General features: G+C 44.7%; 1 protein-coding gene across 1 annotated transcript in view; it reads left to right on the top strand.

The window, feature by feature from the left end:
• The window catches only part of LOC125455610 (latent-transforming growth factor beta-binding protein 2-like), a 474,230-nt gene that overhangs the window by 420,762 nt on the left and 31,061 nt on the right, over positions 1-22,407 (top strand). Inside the window, exons 28-30 of the mRNA XM_048537794.2 lie at positions 8,228-8,371; positions 14,185-14,376; positions 21,607-21,693. Coding sequence (XP_048393751.1) covers positions 8,228-8,371; positions 14,185-14,376; positions 21,607-21,693 — 423 coding nt within the window. The remainder of the gene's footprint in view (positions 1-8,227; positions 8,372-14,184; positions 14,377-21,606; positions 21,694-22,407) is intronic.

Raw genomic sequence — 22,407 nt, 5'->3', positions numbered from 1 at the left:
CAATCCAAAGATGTGTGGGGTAAGTGGATTGGCTGTGCTAAATTGCCCATAGTGTTCAGGGACGGGTAGATTAGGGGAATGGGCCTGGGTGGGATGTCCTGAGTGTTGGCAGGGGCTTGTTGGGCCAAAGGGCCTATTTCCACACTGTAGGGATTCAATGATCTAAGATAATCTGGCTTGATAAGATCATAAGAGGGAGGAGCACAAGTAAGCAGTTGAGTCTGCTCTGTCATTCAATGAGATCATGGTTGATCTGAGTTGAAATGCCCATCAGCCATGATTTAAATGGTGGAGTGGACTTGATGGGCTGAATGGCCTGACTTCCACTCCTATGTCTTATGGTCTTATGGTCTTATGGTCTTATAATTCTTGACTCTAGTTTTCTCTATAATTCTTGATTCCCTTACTGATTAAAAAATCTATCTGAGCCTTAAATATACTTAATGACCCAGCCTCAACATCATTCTGTGGTAAGGAATTCAACAAATTTATTACCCTTTGAGAGGGGAGATTTCTTCTCATCTCTATATTAAATGGTTAACCTCTTATTCTGAGATTATGCTCTCTTACTCTACACTCTCCCACAAGGGAAGATATCCTCTCAGCATCTACCAAGTCAAGTCCCCTAAGAATCTTGTATATTTCAATGAGGTCACCTTTCTTAGAGTCATAGGGTTATAGAGCACAGGAACAGACCCTTCAGTCCAACTCGTCCATGCTGACCAGATGTTCTAAACTAACCCTGTTACATTTGCCAGCATTTGGCCCATATCCATCTAAACATTCCTATTCATATATCCATCCAAATGCCTTTTAAATGTTATAATTGTACAAACCACCATCACTTCCTCTGGCATTTAATTCCACACATGAACCACCTTCTGTGTGAAAAAGTTGCCTCTTAGAGTCCCTTCTAAAGCTTCTCCATATCACCTTAAACCTCTGGTTTTGATCTCCCCTACCCTGGGGAAAAGTACTGGACTATTCATTCACCTTAACTATCCATGCCCCTCATGGTTTTAAATCTCTATAAGGTCACACCTCCTCCCTCAATGCTGCAGGGGAAATAGACCCAGTCTATTCAGCCTCTCCCTACAGCTGAAACCCCCATCCCTGGCAACATTCTTGTAAATCTTTTCTTTTTTCAAAACTTGAGTGAATACAAGACCAAGCTGCTCCACTTGTCTTTGTAAGACAATACCTCCATACCCAGGAATAACCTAATAAATCTTCCCCATACTGCCTCCAGTGTCAGTTTATCTTTCCCTTGGTAAGGGAACCACAACTATTAACATGATTCCAGATGCAGTTGGACAGGTAGTTCGTATTCTTTTAAAAAGACTTCCCTATTTTTATACTCCATTCCCTTGGAATTACAAACCTACATTGCATTTGCCTTCCTATCACCTAGTGAACTTGAATGCTAGCTTTTCGTGATTGATGCACAATGACCTCCAAATCTCTATGTGCTGAAGCTTTCTGCAGTCTTTCTCCATTAAAATAACATTCAGCACTTCTATTCTTCCTGCCAAAATGTTCAGCTTCCCACCTTATCGAACTTGCCAGCAAGCTAGAGGTTGGCAAAGTTCAACAAAGAAACCAAACTGATGGATTCAATTCGGTCCGAGCTCTACATGACCACCCTGTTGGACACTGGATAACAACATCTCAGGGCACAATCTATAGCCACCAGAAGCAAGCATCCTTCCTCCACAGACATTGGCATTAGCATCTCCCAGCCCATTGTGACCGTACAGTGGTGGGGTACTTAGAAAGCATAGGCTTCCTTTATTCATTCATGGGATGAGGGCAACACTGGGTTGGCAGCATTTATTTCCTGTCCCTAATTGCCCAGAGGGCAGTTAAGGGTCAACCACATTTCTGTGGGTCTGGAGTCACATATAGGCCAGACCAGGTAAGGAGGGCAGTTTCCTTCCATAAAGGACATTAGTGAACCAGATGGGTTTTTCTGACAATCAGCAATAGATTCACGGTCGTCATTAGGCTTTTAATTCCAGATATTAATTGAATTCAAATTCCACCATCTGCCATGGTGGGATTCAAACTGGGGTCCCGAGGACATTATCTGGGTCTCTGGATTAACAATCCAATGATAATAGCGCTAGGACTCTCTATGGGGAGACAGGGAAAGGCATTCCAGCAACTGGCATTGAAACACTATGGCAAGTATACTTGGAACACAAGTGCAGGCACCAGTTCACGGGTCAGATCAGGCTGTTTCTCAAAGCTGCTTGCTTGTTCCCTTAGCATTTACTTTGCACCTAACTGCTCGCTCACAGCATCCATACCTTGTCCCTCTTTTGCCATAGCCAGAGGCTTTCATTACTGCTATATGGAGGGGCTCTTTAGCATAGGCTCAAAGACAGTTTGCCTGTCTCGGTTTAAGGAGTGTACATTCATGAATGACACAGTGAGATGTCAATCTAACACTGCCAGCATGTGCCAGCTGCCCCAGTGCCCAGCAGGCTGCAAATTCATTCAACCAAATGGCCTTATTGGTAAATAGTGGGAAATGATGCTCAGTTCAGTTTAGGGATCCACAGTTGGTCGTTTTGGGTCCAAGCCAGCATCTTCAGTCCAGGTGTTTTGACACAGTCATCCATCTGGGAGGTTCACAGTCAAGGGATCATTCCCAGCTGAGCCCAGGAGGTGAGCAGCAGTCAATCCTGCCTGACCATCACAAAGGCAATCGTTTACATTGGTCCAGTCAGTTTTGTATAGTGTCTGCTGCAAGGGCAGAGTAAGATGGGGAAAAAGTTGGACGTGAGAGAATCTGTAACTCTGGGTAATTAACTAATGGGACGAGTTTGAGTAACGTACAGTGAGAGAGCCCACCTGGCTTCACAACGACAAAATGCTCAACACAAATCTAACTTAGACAAAAACACATAAGATTCAGCCGATATACTCTAAAACAGCGCAGGTTCAATTCCTGCACTGTCTGAGGTTACCTTGAAGGATTCATTTCACAACCTCACCCTTTGCCGAGGTGTGGTTTCTCCAGGTTAAACCAAGGCCAGTCATTTCTCTTGAATGAGAGTGCAGATCGATGGTCTGGCAAGATAATGGTGACTTGACCTTACTTTCTACACAAATTAACCTTTAACATTCAGGATCAAAGTGTTTCAAATTAAGTAACAGATAAAATAAGGTTGAGCACCCCACAGACTGCATTTTGCATGGACAATGAAGTCAAGACAGGTTAGCAATTCTGTGCATCACCAATCCCATTAAAGTTCAGCCTCTTCAGCAAAGGATTCCAACTCTTCACTTTTTTCATAGATTTCTTAGAATCCCTACCATGTGGAAACAGGTCCTTCAGCCCAACAAGTCCACACTGATCCTCAGGGCATCCCTTCCAAATCACATCCCTGGACACTACGGGCAATTTAGCATGGCCAATCCACCTACCCTGCACATCTTTGGACTGTGGGAGGAAATAGAGCACCCGGAAAAAACCCACGCAGACACGGGGACAATGTGCAAACTGCACACAGACAGTCGCCCAAGGGTGGAATCAAACCCAGGTCCCTGGTGCTGAGGGGAAGCAGTGCTAACCACTGAGGCACCGTGCCGCCCCTATATTACACTATGTTTTTGTTCAGTGCAAGCTTTTGTTGAATTCAAATTTTACCACCTTGCATGGTGGGATTTGAACCCATGACCGCAGAATTTTAGCCAGGGGTTCTGGATCACTAACCCAGTGACATTACCACAATCTATCCACTTATTGCATAACTTTTGAAGATCTGGCCAGGGCATGACCCCCATGCTTCTTTCATGTGTAATGGCCCAATGATTGCTTGTGCCTTGGTAGGCAATACCAAACCAGTTTATACCCCGAGAGGGAAAAGCTCCACTTCACCAAAAAAAGAGCCATGGACAACTAAAGAGACTGCATGAAACTAAATGAAATGGCCTACAAAAATGCAAAGAGCAACATAGATCCTGTTGGCTGGGAAAGAGACAAAAACCAGTAAAGGGCACAAAGCAGCTTGTAAGGGTTATTAAAGGGCAAAATAAGAGGAACCTTGCTTGCCACATCAAAATCAATGAGAAGATGTTTGATGTTTACTTAAAGAGAAAAACGAGTGGTCAGGAACAATGCTGGCTCACTAAAGACTCAAAGTTGAGATATTGTCAATGACTAGAGGGAAATAGCAGGTGCATTGCATAATTATTTTGCCTCAGTAGTTACAGTAAAAGAAGAGGATAGCTTACAGGCAGTCCCAAGGAAATTCATGGTGATTGGGAAAAGAAACTGGATAAAATTGATGTAGGAAAAACATCAGTAATGAGGAAATTAATGGAATTAAAGAGTGACAAATCCCCAGGACCTGATGGTTTCCATCTGAGGGTGTTAAAGGAAGCAGGGGAGAACATTGTAGACACATTAACTATAACCTTACAGAGTTTCCTTGATACACAAGTCGTCCTTCTGGATTGGGAAATTGCACGTCACTCAGCTTCTTAAGGAAGATGAAAGAGGAAAGTCAGGGAATTACAGACCAGTTAGCTTAACATTTATGTGGGAGATTGTTGGAGTCTATAATCAAAGAAGAGGTAATTGAGGATCTTGATAATTTTCAGTTAACTGGAGAGAATTTGTATGGGTTCATGAAGGGTAGGCCATGCCTGACAAATGTCATGGAATTTTTTGAAGAAGTGATGAAGGGAGTAGACAGGGGAACATCTACAGATATTGTTTATATGGACTTCCAGGCAGCATTTGATAAAGCTCACATAATTAATTTAGGCGTAAGGCCATTGAATTGAAGGAAGATATTGTGATTGTGATGAGATTAGTCAGGTAGACCTTATAGAATGAGTTCCCTGACTGGGGCTATTAATCTGGTCCCATGAAGGAGCCCTGGCTAACAGATATAAACAGGAGAGTAAGAGGTTCTTTTCTCTCTGTAAACTGGCTCTGAGGAAGCTGGATCAGTGTCATATAAATAAATGGTGACCCAGTGACAGGATACTGTGGGGTTATTTAAGAAGATTATTGGCATGGCTGGGAAATTGACTGAATTAGCTGAGTCCCCTAGCAGGAAATGTAAAGTTGATCGACCAGCTTTCACCGAGATTCGCCAGAGCACGGCAGCAGGCCCAAGACAGAAATGCTGGCCAGGGAACCCAGCAGCCTCCAGGACTCAATATCGAGTTAATAATTTTAGGACCTAACCATCTTCCTCTATGTTCTTTGCTCAAACCACACCCACACCCTGTCATCACATGGGCTGCTTTTATCGCAGCCAATCCAATTTCACCCATCAGTGGTCCCTGTTATAAGCTTTCCTTTCTCCCCAACTTACCATTATCCATTCCTTTGTCTGTTCAATTACTGTTAACTGTGGGCTCTATCCCTACCTATTGTTTATTCCTTTACCATCCCATCCCCTGTCTTCAGCATGTAAGCTAACCTTTTCCTATCTACAATCAGTTCTGATGAAGGGTGACTGGATCTGAAACATTAACAGTGGTTTCTATCCACAGATGCAGTCAGAATTTGCTGAGTTTCTTCAGCAATTAATGTATTTTTTTTTTCCCCTCTTGTCTTCACCTCACTCAGTGCCCTGGGGCTTGTGAAATTCACCAAGAAAGTGAACACAGAAATGTGCTGCTGTTTTTAATGGAAGCTATTGCAATCAACTTCCACACAATTGTTCTGGGAAGAAGTGGGTTGAAGGGAGAACATTTCCCAGTTATACCATTCAGTGCAGCCAAGAGATGAAGGGCATCTGTCTGTGAAGGGAGGCCACTTCATTGTGTACTCTGTAAGCAGAGTGAATCAGAGTGAATGGACTCATGGTTTGTTAGCCTTGTTTAATTTCCCATTGTGGATGCTGTAGGCTGCATGTATCACTGGAAAGAAAGGAACTGCAAAGTAACTATTTCACCAGTGTGCTGGTATACTGGCACCACAATGTGGTGATTGTAACAAGATCAGCCAGGTGGCCCTCGTAGAGCATGAGTTCCCTGACTGGGGCTTAAAACGTGGTCCAATCAGTGAGCCCTGGCTGACAGATATAAATAGGTGTGCCAGAGGTTCTGAGAGCTGGCTCAGAGGAAGCTAGACCACTGTCAAGTATAATGGATGCGTAAATAACGGAGGTAACAGGATTTTGGCCTCTGTGGAGTTATTTCTCCTCGGGGGCAGTGAACACTTGGACAGTTTGGTTTGGAAACGAGGAAGTCAATTTCACAGGAAACTGGCACCAGAGTGGAAAAGGGAGGAGTTAGGTTTTTTGAAGTGCCGACCTTAAAACCACAGTGGGGCCAGAGCTGTTGTGGAAAGGCCAAATTGCACAGCCATAAGTGCTTTAAAGAGGTCAATGCATTGAAGAGTCACACCAAAGGGTAGTACAGGTAATAACTCAAAACAAATAAAAGTAAAGATGACAGTAACTGCCAGAAGTTCCCCTACAGAAAATTGGCCCCACTTATCCTGATGACCTTCACAACCAAGTATGTATGACTCTATGTGTGTATGACTGTATAATGTCCAATGCCATGTAATTGTAGGAGACCTCACTCTGTTTTGGTGTTCCATTTGTCTTGTTTACAACATCAGACTTATGCAGTTCTGGCAATCTGCAATACCTCCCTACGGTTCATCGATTTTAAGAGCAACACATTGCATGAAAGAGCTGAACACGAGCGGAAACACATGTTCGCCTCATAAGCTGTTAGGCACATTATCGAGAATGCAGCAGTCAGCACACAGTTTTTCACTATCCCATGTCTCATTGGGCTAAGGGGCGAGGAACAAAGCCTCACATTCCCAGAGTTGTTCACAGAAGTCAGATTTTTTAAACTTAAAAATCCCTAATCTACCTGATGTTGCTGGACCTGCTGACTTTCTCCAGCAATTTGTTTGTTGTACCTGATTTTCAGATTTAAATTTCTCTACGTAACAAGAAATCACTCTTTATTACAGATCATTAGATTCTTAGGTAAAGAATTAAACCAAATTTTACAAATTAAAACTCTAAACCCATTATAACCTCCTTATGCACATGGAAACAAGCATAAATTGGGGAAATATCCACATGGCAAACAGTTCCATTGTCTTTGATCAGAAGATGTGTTGTGTTGGTTCTTGCTGATCTGAAGATTTGTCCTCAGCTCACCTCCTTCCAAATGCTTCCGCCGGTTTGCAAAAGGCACAGGATGGCTGGTTTCCTTCTGAAATGTTCATTACTTAAACAATTCAAAATCACAGTTTGCAGCATGTTCTGAAGGAAAGAGAAGCTGGTTTTCTTCAGGTTTACAACAGGGAACTGAAAGAGAGAGAGAATTTTCAGCTGTTGCAAATCTGCTGATTTCTGTCCTAGTCTAACAAACGTTCTCTCTCCCTGTTCATTGCTCGAGCCATTCAGCCACCTCACAACCAATCACATTGTTGTTGGCAGGATGAAGATTTCTGTCATTGACAACCCCAGCACACAAACCAATCAGTTTCACTTGTAAATAAGCCCTCCCATCCAGTTCATCTGCACAGCTACACAAAGGACTCACAATAGGTATCACATTCTTTACTTCCAAAACACGCAGCCATCCTCGTAAATCCCTGGATTTAAAACAATTCTTTCTCATTTCAGTCCACCGTTTTAAAAGGCACCAAAATATGAAACAAAGAACATGGCCTGCTCAACTGTAATTAGATAAATGATACAGCAGCACAATGTTTGTTCGTGGACATCTTCAATAAAACCAGAAACCGGTAGATGATGGAAAATGATCCCTGCGACTGCAAATTTATTCAGATTAATACCTAAACTACAGAGCCAAGTGCAACAGTATACTTAAAATATTTCTTCCAAAATGGGTATATTTGGGTTTATTTACGCATCCCTGAGATATGGTTGCTACTGGCAACACCAGTATCTGTTGCCCGTCACTAATTGCCCTTAAGAAGGTGGTGATGAGCTGTCTCCTTGCTACAATCCATGTGGGATTTATTTTCTATTATAGTTTCAAAAAAAAATCCTAAATGGTTTCTTTGGTCTTTTCAGAGGACAGTTATAAGTCAACCACATTGCTGTGGGTCTTGGTATGCCTTGGAGGATAGTTCGGGAATGGTCGGCAAATTTTCTCCCCTTAAGGATGCGGTTGGCTTGTCAGAAATCTCATTTAGTGCTGTTAGGCAGTCTAAGTATGTGTCTCTATTAATTTTAAAATTTGCTGTGCTCTCCTTTTGTAGATATTAATGAATGCGAGATGATGAATGGAGTTTGCGGAACAGCCCTGTGTGAAAATTATGAAGGCTCCTTCTTTTGTGTGTGCATGGATGAGAACGAAGACTTTGACCCAGCAAGAGGGCAGTGCCACCCTCGTGTAACAATGGGTAAGTTCAACTGGAATGTGAGGAAAGAACAATCAGTTAAGGGGCCTCCTGCGGTGTCGTGGTAATGTCCCAACCCCTGAACCGTGAGACCCAGGTTCAGCCCCACTTGTAATTACCTCTATGAGCAAGTCGATCGGGAAAAGAAGCCTGCTAGCAGTTTTCTTCATGGATCAGTCAGGTACTTCATTCATGTTTCCAACATACACTATTTCACTCTGTCTGGAGTGCAGATAGCACAAAGCAGGCAAAGCCAGAACATTGTATGATTCCAAGAAGGAGTTTGATACTCAGGAGTGAAGGGATCAAACAGTATGAAGACAAAGGAGAAGCAAGCTATTGAGTTGGATGATCAGCTGTAATTGCACTGAATGGCAGAACAGGCTCGAAGGGCCGAATGACTTACTCCTGCTGCTATACACTATGTTTCTATGCTGCATTGGCCCTGTCCCAGTAAATTTTAAACTGTAAAGTGTATCAGAATATTTGTATGGTAGGTTAAATTCATCTCCAGGTCAGGAAAAAAATTGCTACAACATGCCAAGGGGCCTGTCCTGAGGTCTTAGCTTCTTATCAATCTGCTGTTTCAAGATGGCGGCAGTGGGGCCGGCAGCGTTCGGCTCCTGATCGCAGGGGGTGGTGTGGCCGCTCATGTGCAGTGAAGCCAGCCCCACCCACACTATCTCTCACATCTTCCTCATTGGGTGCCACAGCAGCTTTATTGGCTGTTTTTCCATGGCGGTGTCGGTCGGAGCTGGGCCCCATGCAGCCCCAGATCCATGGCCGGTTCCAGTTTTTGGTGCTAAGGCCACAGAGGCTTCATCACCAGCAGCGGAGGAGCCCGGGGCCTGGGCCCCAGCAACTGTGTCTACAGGAGAGCCTGAGGGGGAGCAGGAGGTATAAGACCAGGCCCATGCCTTCAGCTTGGACGTGTGACTGTGGGACTGATGGCGATGGCAGAGGTAAGCCTGTAACTGGGACCCTAACCGAGACCTCGGAACTTGTTACAGAGCCTCCGGCCGATGTCAAGCAGCAAAAGCCGAGGTAGCAGAGGGTAGCAAGAAGAAGAGGGGAAAATGAACTCTATTGCACTAAAATCCTGCATTATAGGACATAGAACATAGAACAGTACAGCCCATTATAGGCCCTTTGGCCCACGATTGTGTGCCAATCTATTATCCTACTATAAGATCAAACTACCCTGCATACTTTACATTTCACTATCATCCGTGTGCCTACCCAAGAGTCGCTTGAATGTCCCTAATGTATCTGACTCGACTAGCACCACCTGCAGCGCATTCCACCCACCCACCACTCTCAATGTGAAGAGAGTGTATTCCATGTTTCAAGATGGCGCTGGGGCGTGGTGACACTCTGCATCTAGCACACGAGAAAACATTTTTCCCTGTATTTTGATAAAAATGTGGCAATAAATCTAGATCTAATCTAAAATCTTATGTAAGGACAACTTGACTGAAGAAATGGAGCATTGAATGTCACCGTTTGCTGATGAGGTTGGGTTGTGAGGAGTACCGAGTTGTGTGGAGAGAAGCTGCAAGGTGAGAAAGTGACGTAGACTGACTAACCCATGAAGCTCAGTGTGGCAATGGGAGGTCAGTCACTTCAGACTTATGCAAGACCAATCAGATTAGTGTCTATGTGGTGGGTGAGCTGTGGCATAACAGATTGAGGGTCGAAATGGGTGGCTGTTGTCGCTCAGTGGCAGACTTAAAATGAATGAATACCTGACTAATCATAATGTTGAAAGCTAACACTCTGGTGTTCCAATGGTCAGCTAATCACTTCTGAAGTCTACATGCAGTCACATGTGGGCTCCATGCAGAATTCCCATCCTCACAGACTCCGAAGGAACAATCCAGGAAATTGAAAATTCTACTGATCAAATCCTTAATTTGCCTTCAGAATTGTCAGAAAGTATCCGTTTCAAAAATAGCAATCAGAGGGTGTTGATGAAACTAAATAAATACTCAGGAAAAGTTATACCTGGCCTAGCTCCCAAATATGTTTAATAAACTGATGTCCCTCATTTATCACACACTTCTGTGAATATAGCTCCCCTAGATCCTCACACCCTGTAAACCTGGTGCTGTGGTGCTGATCACTGAGCCACTGCGTTGTCAAATGTTCTTATGTGGATCTAATTAGGGGAGGATCAAACTGGCGTGGTTCATATAAACTGAGAGGAGTACTGCATGCAGTACCAGGGGCATATGGGCAGTGCCTTTTTCTACCAGATATTGGAAAAACTTGATAAATATCACATTGTAAATGGATTGAGACACTCTCAAATGCCATGCTCTGTACTGAACTTTGTGTACAAAGATACTTGAATTGAATTGAAATGTACCATTTCAGATGTTACAACTAAAGTTATATTTTTGGAACAAAAACAGAAGTTGCTGGAAAAGTTCAGCAGGTTTGGCAGCATCTGTGAAAGAAAAAACAGAGTTAACATTTTGGGCCCGGAGACCCTTCCACGGAACTCAGAGCCCTTCCTACATCGTCCGCAGTTCTTTTGGTTTTTATTTATACTTTTGGAATAAGTTTCTATGTTCTTGCAAAGGGCAATCCTGCCCCCTACTGACTTGATGTGATATTGTTAAATAAAAAATTTAATTGGGTGCAAGCAAACTAAACCATGTAAACAAAATAAAACCTACATTTTTATTATTTTGGTAAATTCATATCAAAGTCTGTAACGTTAATGCTGATTCAGGAATAGTTTTTTCCAAAAAGGTACAAGTCAGATCTATCCCGTCTAACGATGGCTGATAAATTATTGCTTTGTGCCGGAACATCTTACTGTAGCAGAAACAATAGCAGAAACACATCCGGTCTGACAGCATCTGTGAAGAGACAAACAAGTCCAATGACACTCCTTCAGAAATAGAAGAGTTTCACAGGCAGAGATAGTGGTTGAGTATTGTCTCTAAACAGTGAGGTCAGCAATGGGCCAGGATCAGTCAGGCGGGACTAGTTTAGTTTGGGATTATGTTTGGCACGGATGGGTTGGACTGAGCTGGATGACTCTATGACTCGAATAAAGTGGCTTTCTATTTATGGGACTTCTTGATTCCACCCCCTTATCAGCCAGGTTGCTCCAGATCCCTGCCCCACCTTGCCCCTCCCCCCAGCTTATGACATGTCTCCTCTCCCCTCCATGAACATTGAAGAATGGAACATAAGGTACTGCCGCTGAAAATCTTTAATGGAAAAAAAATCAGGAAACCTTTACTCATCTGGCTGTTGGCTTCCTGCTTGCACCAGCACTTGTTTCTAGTCATGTTGTAGTCACTGTCCTACTGCCCTTTCCGAATTCGTGCTGCCCACTAGCATACAATAGACAATAGGTGCAGGAGTAGGCCATTCGGCCCTTCGAGCCAGCACCACCATTCATTATGATCATGGCTGATCATCCACAATCCTGTTCCTGCCTTATCCCCATAACCCTTGATTCCACTATCTTTAAGAGCTCTATCCATCTCTTTCTTGAAAGCATCCAGAGACTTGGCCTCCACTGCCTTCTGGGGCAGAACATTCCATATATCCACCACTCTCTGGGTGAAGAAGTTTCTCTTCAACTCTGTTCTAAATAGCCTACCCCTTATTTTTAAACTGTGTTCTCTGGTTCTGGACTCGCCCATCGGCGGAAACATGCTTCCTGCCTCCACAGTGTCCAATCCCTTAATAATCTTATACGTCTCAATCAGATCCCCTCTCATCGTTCTGAACTCAAGTGTATACAAGCCCAGTTGCTCCAATCTTTCAACATATGATAGTCCCGCCATTCTGGGAATTGACCTCATGAACCTACGCTGCACTCCCTCAATAGCCAGAATGTCCTTCCTCAAATTTGGAGACCAAAACTGCACACAATACTCCAGGTGCGGTCTCACTAGCGCCCTGTACAGCTGCAGAAGGACCTCTTTGCTCCTATACTCAACTCCTCTTGTTATGAAGGCCAGCGTGCTATTAGCCTTCTTCACTACCTGCTGTACCTGCATGCTTGCTTTCATTGACTGATGTACAAGAACACTCAGATCTCGTTGTACTTCCCCTTTACCTAACTTGACTCCATTTAGATAGTAATCTGCCTTCCTGTTCTTGCCACCAAAGTGGATAGCCACACATTTATCGACATTAAACTGCATCAGCCATGCATCCGTCCACTCACCTGGCCTGTCCAAGTCATCCCGTATTCTCATAACATCCTCCTCACATTTCATCCTGCCACCCAGCTTTGTGTCATCAGCAAATTTGCTAATATTACTTCTAATGCCTTCATCTATATCATTAATGTATATACCCCAACCCCAGCACTGGGGAGAGTGCTCATATTGGCCAGTTGTAGGGGCTTCTCCCTCCTGTCCCTGCTCCTCAAAGGTTTGTTATGACTGTGCTTGGAAGCTTCATCTCAGATGGTGGTGGTGGTGGAGGAAGGGGTTGTGGAGTAGTCAGGATGGGAGGGGAGGAAGGCAAGCACAGCGATTGGGTCAGATCATTGGAGTAGATGAGCCTGAGGATTGCGGGGAGAATGGGGTTCAATTGTTGAAAACTATCAGGGGATCAGCAGGAGGTTGGTTTGGGTTTTTTGAGTCACTTGGGGTCAATTGTATAGTTACCTGGGAGTTGGACTGGGAATTTTCTCCCTTCCAACAATTCCTGGGTGGCTAGGCAGGGACTACATTGGAACTGTGCAAAGTCTCGAACTCTGCCTCTGATTTCGAGAATATTTTGGAAAATCCCAGCAACCAGGATCGGGGGGATGGCCCCTTTGGAAGTTCAACCTTCTCAAGTTATCCCCACCAGTACTTTGGGATTTGTAAAGGAGCCTTATAGCACATCATCCACAATTCATTCAGTCTCCAAACATCTGCAGACTGGGTTATCTGGGCCAGAGCTCAAGTTCCTGAAGTGGGACTTGAACTTTAGTAGTACTTTATGACGCAGATAAGAGTGTCACCAGCTGGCTAAGGCTGCCTCCTGAATCAGTCAGAAACTTAGTTCGAACTAAGGTAGGTCATTTACTTGGCCGCAGAGCACCATAAACAATTGGGAGTCATAGTCAGCATGGAAACAGCCCAACTTATCCATGCCAACCAGATATTCCAAATTAACCTAGTCCCATTTGTTAACATTTGGCCCATATCCCTCTAAACCCTTCCTATTCATATACCCAAACCAGATTCCTTTTAAATGTTGTAATTGTACCAGCCTCCACCACTTCCTCTGGCAGCTCGTTCTGTTCATGCACCACCCTCTGTGTGAAAAAGCTGCCCCTTAAGACCCTTTTAAATCTTTCCCCTCGCAATTTAAACCAATGCCCTTCAGTTTTGGACTTGACCAGCCTGGGGGATAAAAAAAACTTGGCTGTGTACCCTATCAATGCCTCTTATGATTTTATGAACACCAGCCTCCGACATTCCAGGGAAAATCGCCCCAGCCTATTCAGCCTTTCCCTATAGCTCAAACCCTCCAACCCTGGCAACATCCTTGTAAATCTTTCCTGAACACCTTCAAGTTACACGACACACTTCCTACAGCCAGGAGTCTAGAATTGAACATGGTATTCCAAAAGCGGCCTAACATTTACGTCCTTTACGGCTGCACATTTTTCATTTTGGTGAACATTTTGGATTTTAACAATGACTATCTGAATCATAGCCAGTTAGCCTAACCTTCATAATGAACCAGCAAAATGGGTACCACCAAGAGAAAGATGTAACTTGAGCAATGTATTTAGTGTTTGCTGTAATCCTGAATAATCATATTTCACATCATGTTCAAAACAATAGAACAAGCACAAGAGTCCATGATGCCAGTTCCTGCAAAGGGAGATTTGAAGGAATGCTACTATAATCTGAACAATGAGAACTCCTGCGATAATTTGCTATCCCGAAATATCACGAAAGAGGAATGCTGTTGTACTGTTGGAGTTGGTTGGGGTGATAACTGTGAAGTCCATCCGTGTCCCATCATCAACACAGGTAAATCCTTTCTCAAGATGTGTGTTTATGCTTTAACATTGTGAGACATATGCAAAATGTCAACTGAACATTATCAATACAGTATTTACTGGAAAAAATCAGCAGGTTTGGTAGCATTGGTGGAGAGAAGTAGAGTTAATGTTTCAGGTCGAGTGCCTTTCTTCAGAACAAGACCCAAAACATTAACTCTGATTTTTTTCTTTATGCTGCCAGACCTGTTAAGCTTTTCCAGCATTTTCTATTTTTGTTTCAATTTACAGGGCCCATAGTTCTTTTTGGTTGGTATTGTTAATACAGTGCTGTTCTCGAATGTGCCAGATATGCCAGACTGCTACTGAGCAAATGAACTTGAACATTTGCAGGAGGTGACATTTTTTTAAATTCATTCATTGGATGTGGGCATCAGTGGCTAGGCCAGCATTTGTTATGCTTCCCTAATTGTCTAAGGGGCAGTTAATAGTCAAACATATTGCTGTGGGTCTGGAGTCACATGTAGGCCAGACCAGGTAAAGAAGGCAATTTCCGAGACATTAGGGAACTAGAAGGGGCTTTTCCTCACAATTGGCATTGCTCAGCAGACAGCAAGACCACGGAGTACTCAGTCACTGGAATTCTCTGGGACCTTCATATTGGAAGGTTTTGCTGTGCAAGATTTTTGTGATAGATGAGGCAATGTGGATTAAATTTCAGAGAGTTGCATTTCGATGTAGTAATTAATTTACAAGTGTTGAGTCTGACTTTAGAAGTTTTTCCCTTTTGGCTGCCAAAGGAGAACTTGCTGTGAGATAGTAGGAACTGCAGATGCTGGAGAATCCAAGATAACACAGTGTAGGGCTGGATGAACACAACAGGCCAAGCAGCATCAGAGGAGCAGAAAAGCCCTTCTTTAGAAAAGTTTTCTGAAAATTTTCTGAAGAAGGGTACAGACCTGAAACGTCAGCCTTCCTGCTCCTCTGATGCTGCTTGGCCTGCTGTGTTCATCCAGCTTCACACCGTTTTATCTCAGAACTTGCTGTGAATTGGCCCAGCACTGCCACTGCGATGTTGCTGGAAACACGGCAGAAATCTGCTCAGCCGTGTATAGAATTCCAGCTACACATCCAGCAAAGTGATGCACAAGGAGTACCATTTAGTTCTCTTAATAGGCTGACCTTTCCTGAATCCAGCCCAGTTAGTTGTCACAGTGCCAATATACAGAGCCACGACAATCCCAAAGCATTCGGTCCCCGCTCTCTACCGCGGAAGCAACAGAATCTTATTTATTGTTCTTTGCCAAGAAACTGCCTTATTATTCTTCTGCTCATCATAAAACAGTTTTAATACAGTGAAAGGCAGCATTGAAAACATTATGTTCAATTTCAATACATTACATCCCAAAATAGCTAATAGATTTTTTTGGAGCTGAGATTTAATTCACTTTCTTCACTCAGCAAATGAACGGCTTTACAAATGTGCAAGATCTACAATAAAGCTTTATTATATTTGAAGAATATTAATGAAAAAAGGTCAGCCAAGGTTTTGACATCAATAAAATAATCAGCTTACAGATGTTATGGAAAATAACATGATTCCTGAACAATGGAGATAATGATGAATTTTATATTACGACAGAAGGATAATAACAACTCGCAAAATGTTTTGACAGAAAGCAAGTCTCGGAATTTTTTGCTTTCACTTTTGAAGCATCACATTACACATTCAGTACAATTTAATTACAAATTACAACTAAAAATAGATTTTTTTATGTACTTTCTCTGCAATGACATTTTTACATGATATGTTAATAGAGATCTCTTTTAAAATTCATCTAACATTCACTGTTTAAGATGTGTGTATTTTGGCTGTGTTCCATCTCATTGGAAGTGCTCTGATAGATTGCAGTTGTGTCTGTTCAATGTGAGTTACCTGTTATGAGTAATTAATTTGTCAGACAGTTTGGGGCGCTGTGGTAGTGACCCTACCTGTTGGTCAGGAGCCCTGGGCTCCAGTCCCATCTGCTCCACTGTATGTCATAACATCTCTGAACAGGTTGATTGAAAAATATCTAGAGCTTCAGTAAAATTACATAGGTAATTCATTTCCCTGGCCACTTCAGGTATGTTCAATAAAATACCTCTAAAATGCACCAAACCCAACACTTGTGTGTTAATTACCACGTCAAAATACATCCTGCCAATCCACAATGCCTCACCTGCCACAAAAGTCTTGTGCTGCAAAACCTTCCAAAATGAAGACCCGAGAGAATTGCAGTGACTGAGTGCTGAGAGAATTCCGACCATTGTCAATTGTCAGGAAAAACCCATCTGGTTCACTAATGGGGAAGATTACATTACATCCCAAAATAGCTAATAGATTTTTTTGGAGCTTCCCCTTTGGGGAAGAAAACTGCCATCCTGACCTGGTTTGCAAATCATCCCCCTGTCTGCATGGGTTTCTGCTGGATGCTCCGCTTTCCTCCCACAGTCCAAAAGTGTGCGGATTAGGTGGATTGGCCATGGGAAATGCGGGGTCCAAGGATAAGGTAGGAGGGTGAGACTGGGTGGGATGCTGTTCCAAGACCATGTGTGTACTTGTTGGGTTGAATGGCATGTTTCCATACTGTAGGGATTGTATGACATACATGTGACTCCAGATGCACAGTCCTGTGTGCTATCTGGGGAAAGTTACTGATATCAAGTTGAGGTATGCACTGCTCCTCATGGCTATTCTGGTTATTAGTGAGAAAACAGTCATCTCTTTTATTTGTCAACTTCAACTCTGAGCCACTTGACTATTTCAATTTATACTTGGTTGCCTTAAAAACAACTTTACTATTTTCACATGTTTTTCTCATCTTTAACTTTGTTATGCACATCATGCGACTTTTACTTTTTTTATTATAGTAAAGGTATCCAGCCAGACATTCTCATTTTGTGACTTTTCATTTACCATGTGGTTCATTCATGCCCTTTTGCGATGAAAACATGTTGTTGTACCTTTTCAAGGGCAATTACGGATGAACAAGAAATGCTGGCTTCTCCAACAACGCTTACATTCCATGAAAGAATAAAAAAAGGCGTGAACTGTATGCAACATCAATATGAGAGATAATGGGAACTGCAGATGCTGGAGAATCCAAGACAACAAAATGTGAGGCTGGATCAACACAGCAGGCCAAGCAGCATCTCAGGAGCACAAAAGCTGACGTTTTGAGCCTAGACCCTTCATCAGAGAGGGGGATGGGGAGAGGGAACTGGAATAAATAGGGAGAGAGGGGGAGGCGGACCGAAGATGGAGAGTAAAGAAGATAGGTGGAGACAGTATAGGTGGGGAGGTAGGGAGGGGATAGGTCAATCCAGGGAAGACGGACAGGTCAAGGAGGTGGGATGAGGTTAGTAGGTAGATGGGGGTGCGGCTTGGGGTGGGAGGAAGGGATGGGTGAGAGGGAGAACAGGTTAGGGAGGCAGAGACAGGTTGGACTGGTTTTGGGATGCAGTGGGTGGAGGGGAAGAGCTGGGCTGGTTGTGTGGTGCAGTGGGGGGAGGGGACGAACTGGGCTGGTTTAGGGATGCAGTAGGGGAAGGGGAGATTTTGAAACTGGTGAAGTCCACATTGATACCATTAGGCTGCAGGGTTCCCAGGCGGAATATGAGTTGCTGTTCCTGCAACCTTCGGGTGGCATCATTGTGGCACTGCAGGAGGCCCATGATGGACATGTCATCTAAAGAATGGGAGGGGGAGTGGAAATGGTTTGCGACTGGGAGGTGCAGTTGTTTGTTGCGAACTGAGCGGGGGTGTTCTGCAAAGCGGTCTCCAAGCCTCCGCTTGGTTTTCCCAATGTAGAGGAAGCCACACCGGGTACAGTGGATACAGTATACCACATTGGCAGATGTGCAGGTGACCCTCTGCTGAATGTGGAATGTCATCTTGGGGCCTGTGATGGGGGTGAGGGGGGAGGTGTGGGGGCAAGTGTAGCATTTCCTGCGGTTGCAGGGGAAGGTGCCGGGTGTGGTGGGGTTGGAGGGCAGTGTGGAGCGAACAAGGGAGTCACGGAGAGAGTGGTCTCTCCGGAAAGCAGACAGGGGTGGAGATGGAAAAATGTCTTGGGTGGTGGGGTCGGATTGTAGATGGCGGAAGTGTCGGAGGATGATGCGTTGTATCCGGAGGTTGGTGGGGTGGTGTTTGAGAACGAGGGGGATCCTCTTTGGGCGGTTGTGGCGGGGGCGGGGTGTGAGGGACATGTTGCGGGAAATACGGGAGATGCGGTCGAGGGCGTTCTCGATCACTGTGGGGGGAAAGTTGCGGTCCTGGAAGAACTTGGACATCTGGGATGTGCGGGAGTGGAATGTCTTATCGTGGGAGCAGATGCGGTGGAGGCGGAGGAATTGGGAATAGGGGATGGAATTTTTGCAGGAGGGTGGGTGGGAGGAGGTGTACTCTAGGTAGCTGTGGGAGTCGGTGGGCTTGAAATGGACATCAGTTACAAGCTGGTTGCCTGAGATGGAGACTGAGAGATCCAGGAAGGTGAGGGATGTGCTGGAGATGGCCTAGGTGAACTGAAGGTTGGGGTGGAAGGTGTTGGTGCAGTGGATGAACTGTTCGAGCTCCTCTGGGGAGCAAGAGGCGGCGCCGATACAGTCATCAATGTACCGGAGGAAGAGTTGGGGTTTGGGGCCTGTGTAGGTGTGGAAGAGGGACTGTTCCACGTAACCTACAAAGAGGCAGGCATAGCTGGGGCCCATGCGGGTGCCCATGGCCACCCCCTTAGTCTGTAGGAAGTGGGAGGAGTCAAAAGACATTTTTCCATCCCCACCCCTGTCTGCTTTCCAGAGAGATCACTCTCTCCATGACTCCCTTGTTCGCTCCACACTGCCCTCCAACCCCACCACACCCGGCACCTTCCCCTGCAACCGCAGGAAATGCTACACTTGCCCCCACACCTCTCCCCTCACCCCCATCCCAGGCCCCAAGATGACATTCCACATTAAGCAGAGGTTCACCTGCACATCTGCCAATGTGGTATACTGCATCCACTGTACCCGGTGTGGCTTCCTCTACATTGGGGAAACCAAGCGGAGGCTTGGAGACCGCTGTGCAGAACACCTCCGCTCAGTTCGCAACAAACTACTGCACCTCCCAGTCGCAAACCATTACCACTCCCCCTCCCATTCTTTAGATGACATGTCCATCATGGGCCTCCTGCAGTGCCACGATGATGCCACCCGAAGGTTGCAGGAACAGCAACTCATATTCCGCCTGGGAACCCTGCAGCCTAATGGTATCAATGTGGACTTCACCAGTTTCAAAATCTCCCCTTCCCCAACTGCATCCCTAAACCAGCCCAGTTCGTCCCCTCCCCCCACTGCACCACAGCCCAGCTCTTCCCCTCCACCCACTGCATCCCAAAACCAGTCCAACCTGTCTCTGCCTCCCTAACCGGTTCTTCCTCTCACCCATCCCTTCCTCCCACCCCAAGCCGCACCTCCATCTCCTACCTACTAACCTCATCCCACCTCCTTGACCTGTCCGTCTTCCCTGGACTGACCTATCCCCTCCCTAACTCCCCACCTATACTGTCCTCTCCACCTATCTTCTTTTCTCTCCATCTTCGGTCCCCCTCCCCCTCTATCCCTATTTATTCCAGAACCCTCACCCCATCCCCCTCTCTGATGAAGGGTCTAGGCCCGAAACGTCAGCTTTTGTGCTCCTGAGATGCTGCTTGGCCTGCTGTGTTCATCCAGCCTCACATTTTGTTGTCTTGCAACATCAATATGGTAGACTCTTAATGATCCTCAGAAATGCTCAAACAGCCATTCATTCATATTCAAGGTGATGGTTCACCACCGGTCCTTCTCAAGAGCAATGATTACTGGTCTGGCCAACAGCACTTATTGCCTATGAACGATTAGTGAAAGACTTTCCTCCTGAACTGAGGCTCCATGTACAATGTAGAATGGAAGGCTCAAGGGGGCAACTATCTGATTTGTATTCATGGATTTCCAGTCTACAGTACAAGCTGTCCTCTCTGTGGTGCAGTCTCTAAGACCCTTTAGCAGCAAATGTCTCCAGGAGAGTAAGACTTCTGAAAAAGCAGAGTGCTCCATGGGCTAAAGATGTTTCAGTTTCTGGCTGCCAGTGAAGCTATTTGAACTGGAGATGATCAAGCTTTTATCATCTAGTGAAAGTTTTAGAACTATACAGGGGACTCAAGACTGGGTTCTAACTGAGGTGAGTTCAACTGAAGTCTTTAAAGGGGCGCAAAAGGACTCAAAGGAAGAATTTCTAGCCCAGCTAAGGCAAAATCCTGATTGAGCTGCAGACCCATAGTCTGGGTCTCAGGTGTAAAATGCACCTTACGATCCAGCTCCAGGAATTTTGGGGGCAGTAACTGTTCTGACTAGTGAAATGCGCTGCTCCTTATCTGCATGTATAAATTCTAAACTTCCTCACACTGTTTGGCACACTGAGGATATTATCGAGATGCACAGATAAACGTTATTTGGGACAAAGATTAAGGCAAGACCTCTGGGGGCTTTCTTGTGGTGCAGTGATAGCGTCCCCCTCCCTGGATTGTAAGGCCTGGGGTTCAAATCTCACCTGCTCTAAAGGTAGGCAATAACAACTCTGAACAGTCTGACTAGGAAAAATAGATTAAATGATAATGGGGGGAAAAATATGATGAAGCCCTTTTATGTTCAGTCGCCTTCCCCAGTATCCATTACAGTTACTGGCTCAGCTTGATTGTATCCCTGTGTAGCTGACAACAGTGGAGGAGAGTGAGCTGGTGAGATGGTAGCCCAACCATTCATTTTGTTCCAATTCTACTTCTGGAACCCCTATTTATCATAAACATTGACATAGACCATTGCTAGGTAATAGAAAAATGACCCATTACATTTGTAAATATCAGTCTTCTTAGGGTCACCAGGTACAAAAGAATAAAACTATGACTTTATTAGGGATAGTGACCATATTCTCACATCAAACAGGTTCCTTTAGACATCGCACAAGAGTCTGGGCTCATTGTTGCAACACAGAGAATTACTGCGTGGCGATGCTCAGCGCTAAAAACACCATCTGTGGAGAGAAATCAGAGTTAACGTTTCAGCTTGAGTGACCTTTCCTCAGAAACAGCTGTGATGTTTGATTGAAACATTAGCCATGTAATTTGCATGATTTCAGTGGCTGGAATTGTAACAAATCAAAACTGCATTTGAACCAATTGTGATTGTTCTTTTTGCCTCAATTCAGATGAATATAATGAAATTTGTCCAGAAGGAAAAGGCTTTATTCCATTTCAGATCGGTTCTTTCAGCTTTGGGTCACAAAGCTATGGAGGTGAGTCTTACAGCGGAAAATGTGGCTTGATTTGTCAGCAACAGTTCTTTGCAGCAAAGTGCAATACATTAGCCCTGGAATGTTGGATATAGGGCTGGAGTTTAAGGTTTCTGATGGCAAAATACCCTGGAAGGGCATCATGCCAGCTGCCTATTCACATGTTCCATCACCCTGCTGCAATTTTACCAGTGCCAGAGGTTGTGTGAGATGGCTCACGTGCTTTTGGGTTAGTTGAGCCAGTTGGAGCAGCGTATTGGCTCAATAGTTACACTGTTGCCTCACAGCACCAGGAACATGGGTTCAATTCCAGCCTTGGGTGGCAGTCTATGTGGAGTTTGCACGTTCTCCCTGTGTCTGTGTGCGTTTCCTCTGAGTGCTCTACTTCCCTTCAACAGCCCATGGATGTGTAGCTCAAGTGGATTAGCTGTGCTAAGTTGCCCATAGTGCCCAGGGTTGTGCAAGACATGTGGATTAGCCTTGGGAAATGGAGGGTTACGGGGATAAGAGAAGGGGGATCAATTGGGCAAGATGTTCTTCAGGGTTCAGAGTGGCCTTGATGAGCTGAATGGCGTGCATCCAAACTGTAGGGATTCTGTGATGAGGCAAATTAATGGTCACTTATGGGCCTCCACCCCATTGTTGTTAAGATTTAACACAACAGCAGGATAGGCTCACAACAGGCATTCAACCTGGAAACTTTCACTGTGGATGTGT

The sequence above is a fragment of the Stegostoma tigrinum genome, chromosome 10 (genome assembly GCF_030684315.1).
Source record: "Stegostoma tigrinum isolate sSteTig4 chromosome 10, sSteTig4.hap1, whole genome shotgun sequence".
NCBI lineage: Eukaryota > Metazoa > Chordata > Chondrichthyes > Orectolobiformes > Stegostomatidae > Stegostoma > Stegostoma tigrinum.
This window is presented reverse-complemented; position numbering and strand designations above follow the sequence as displayed.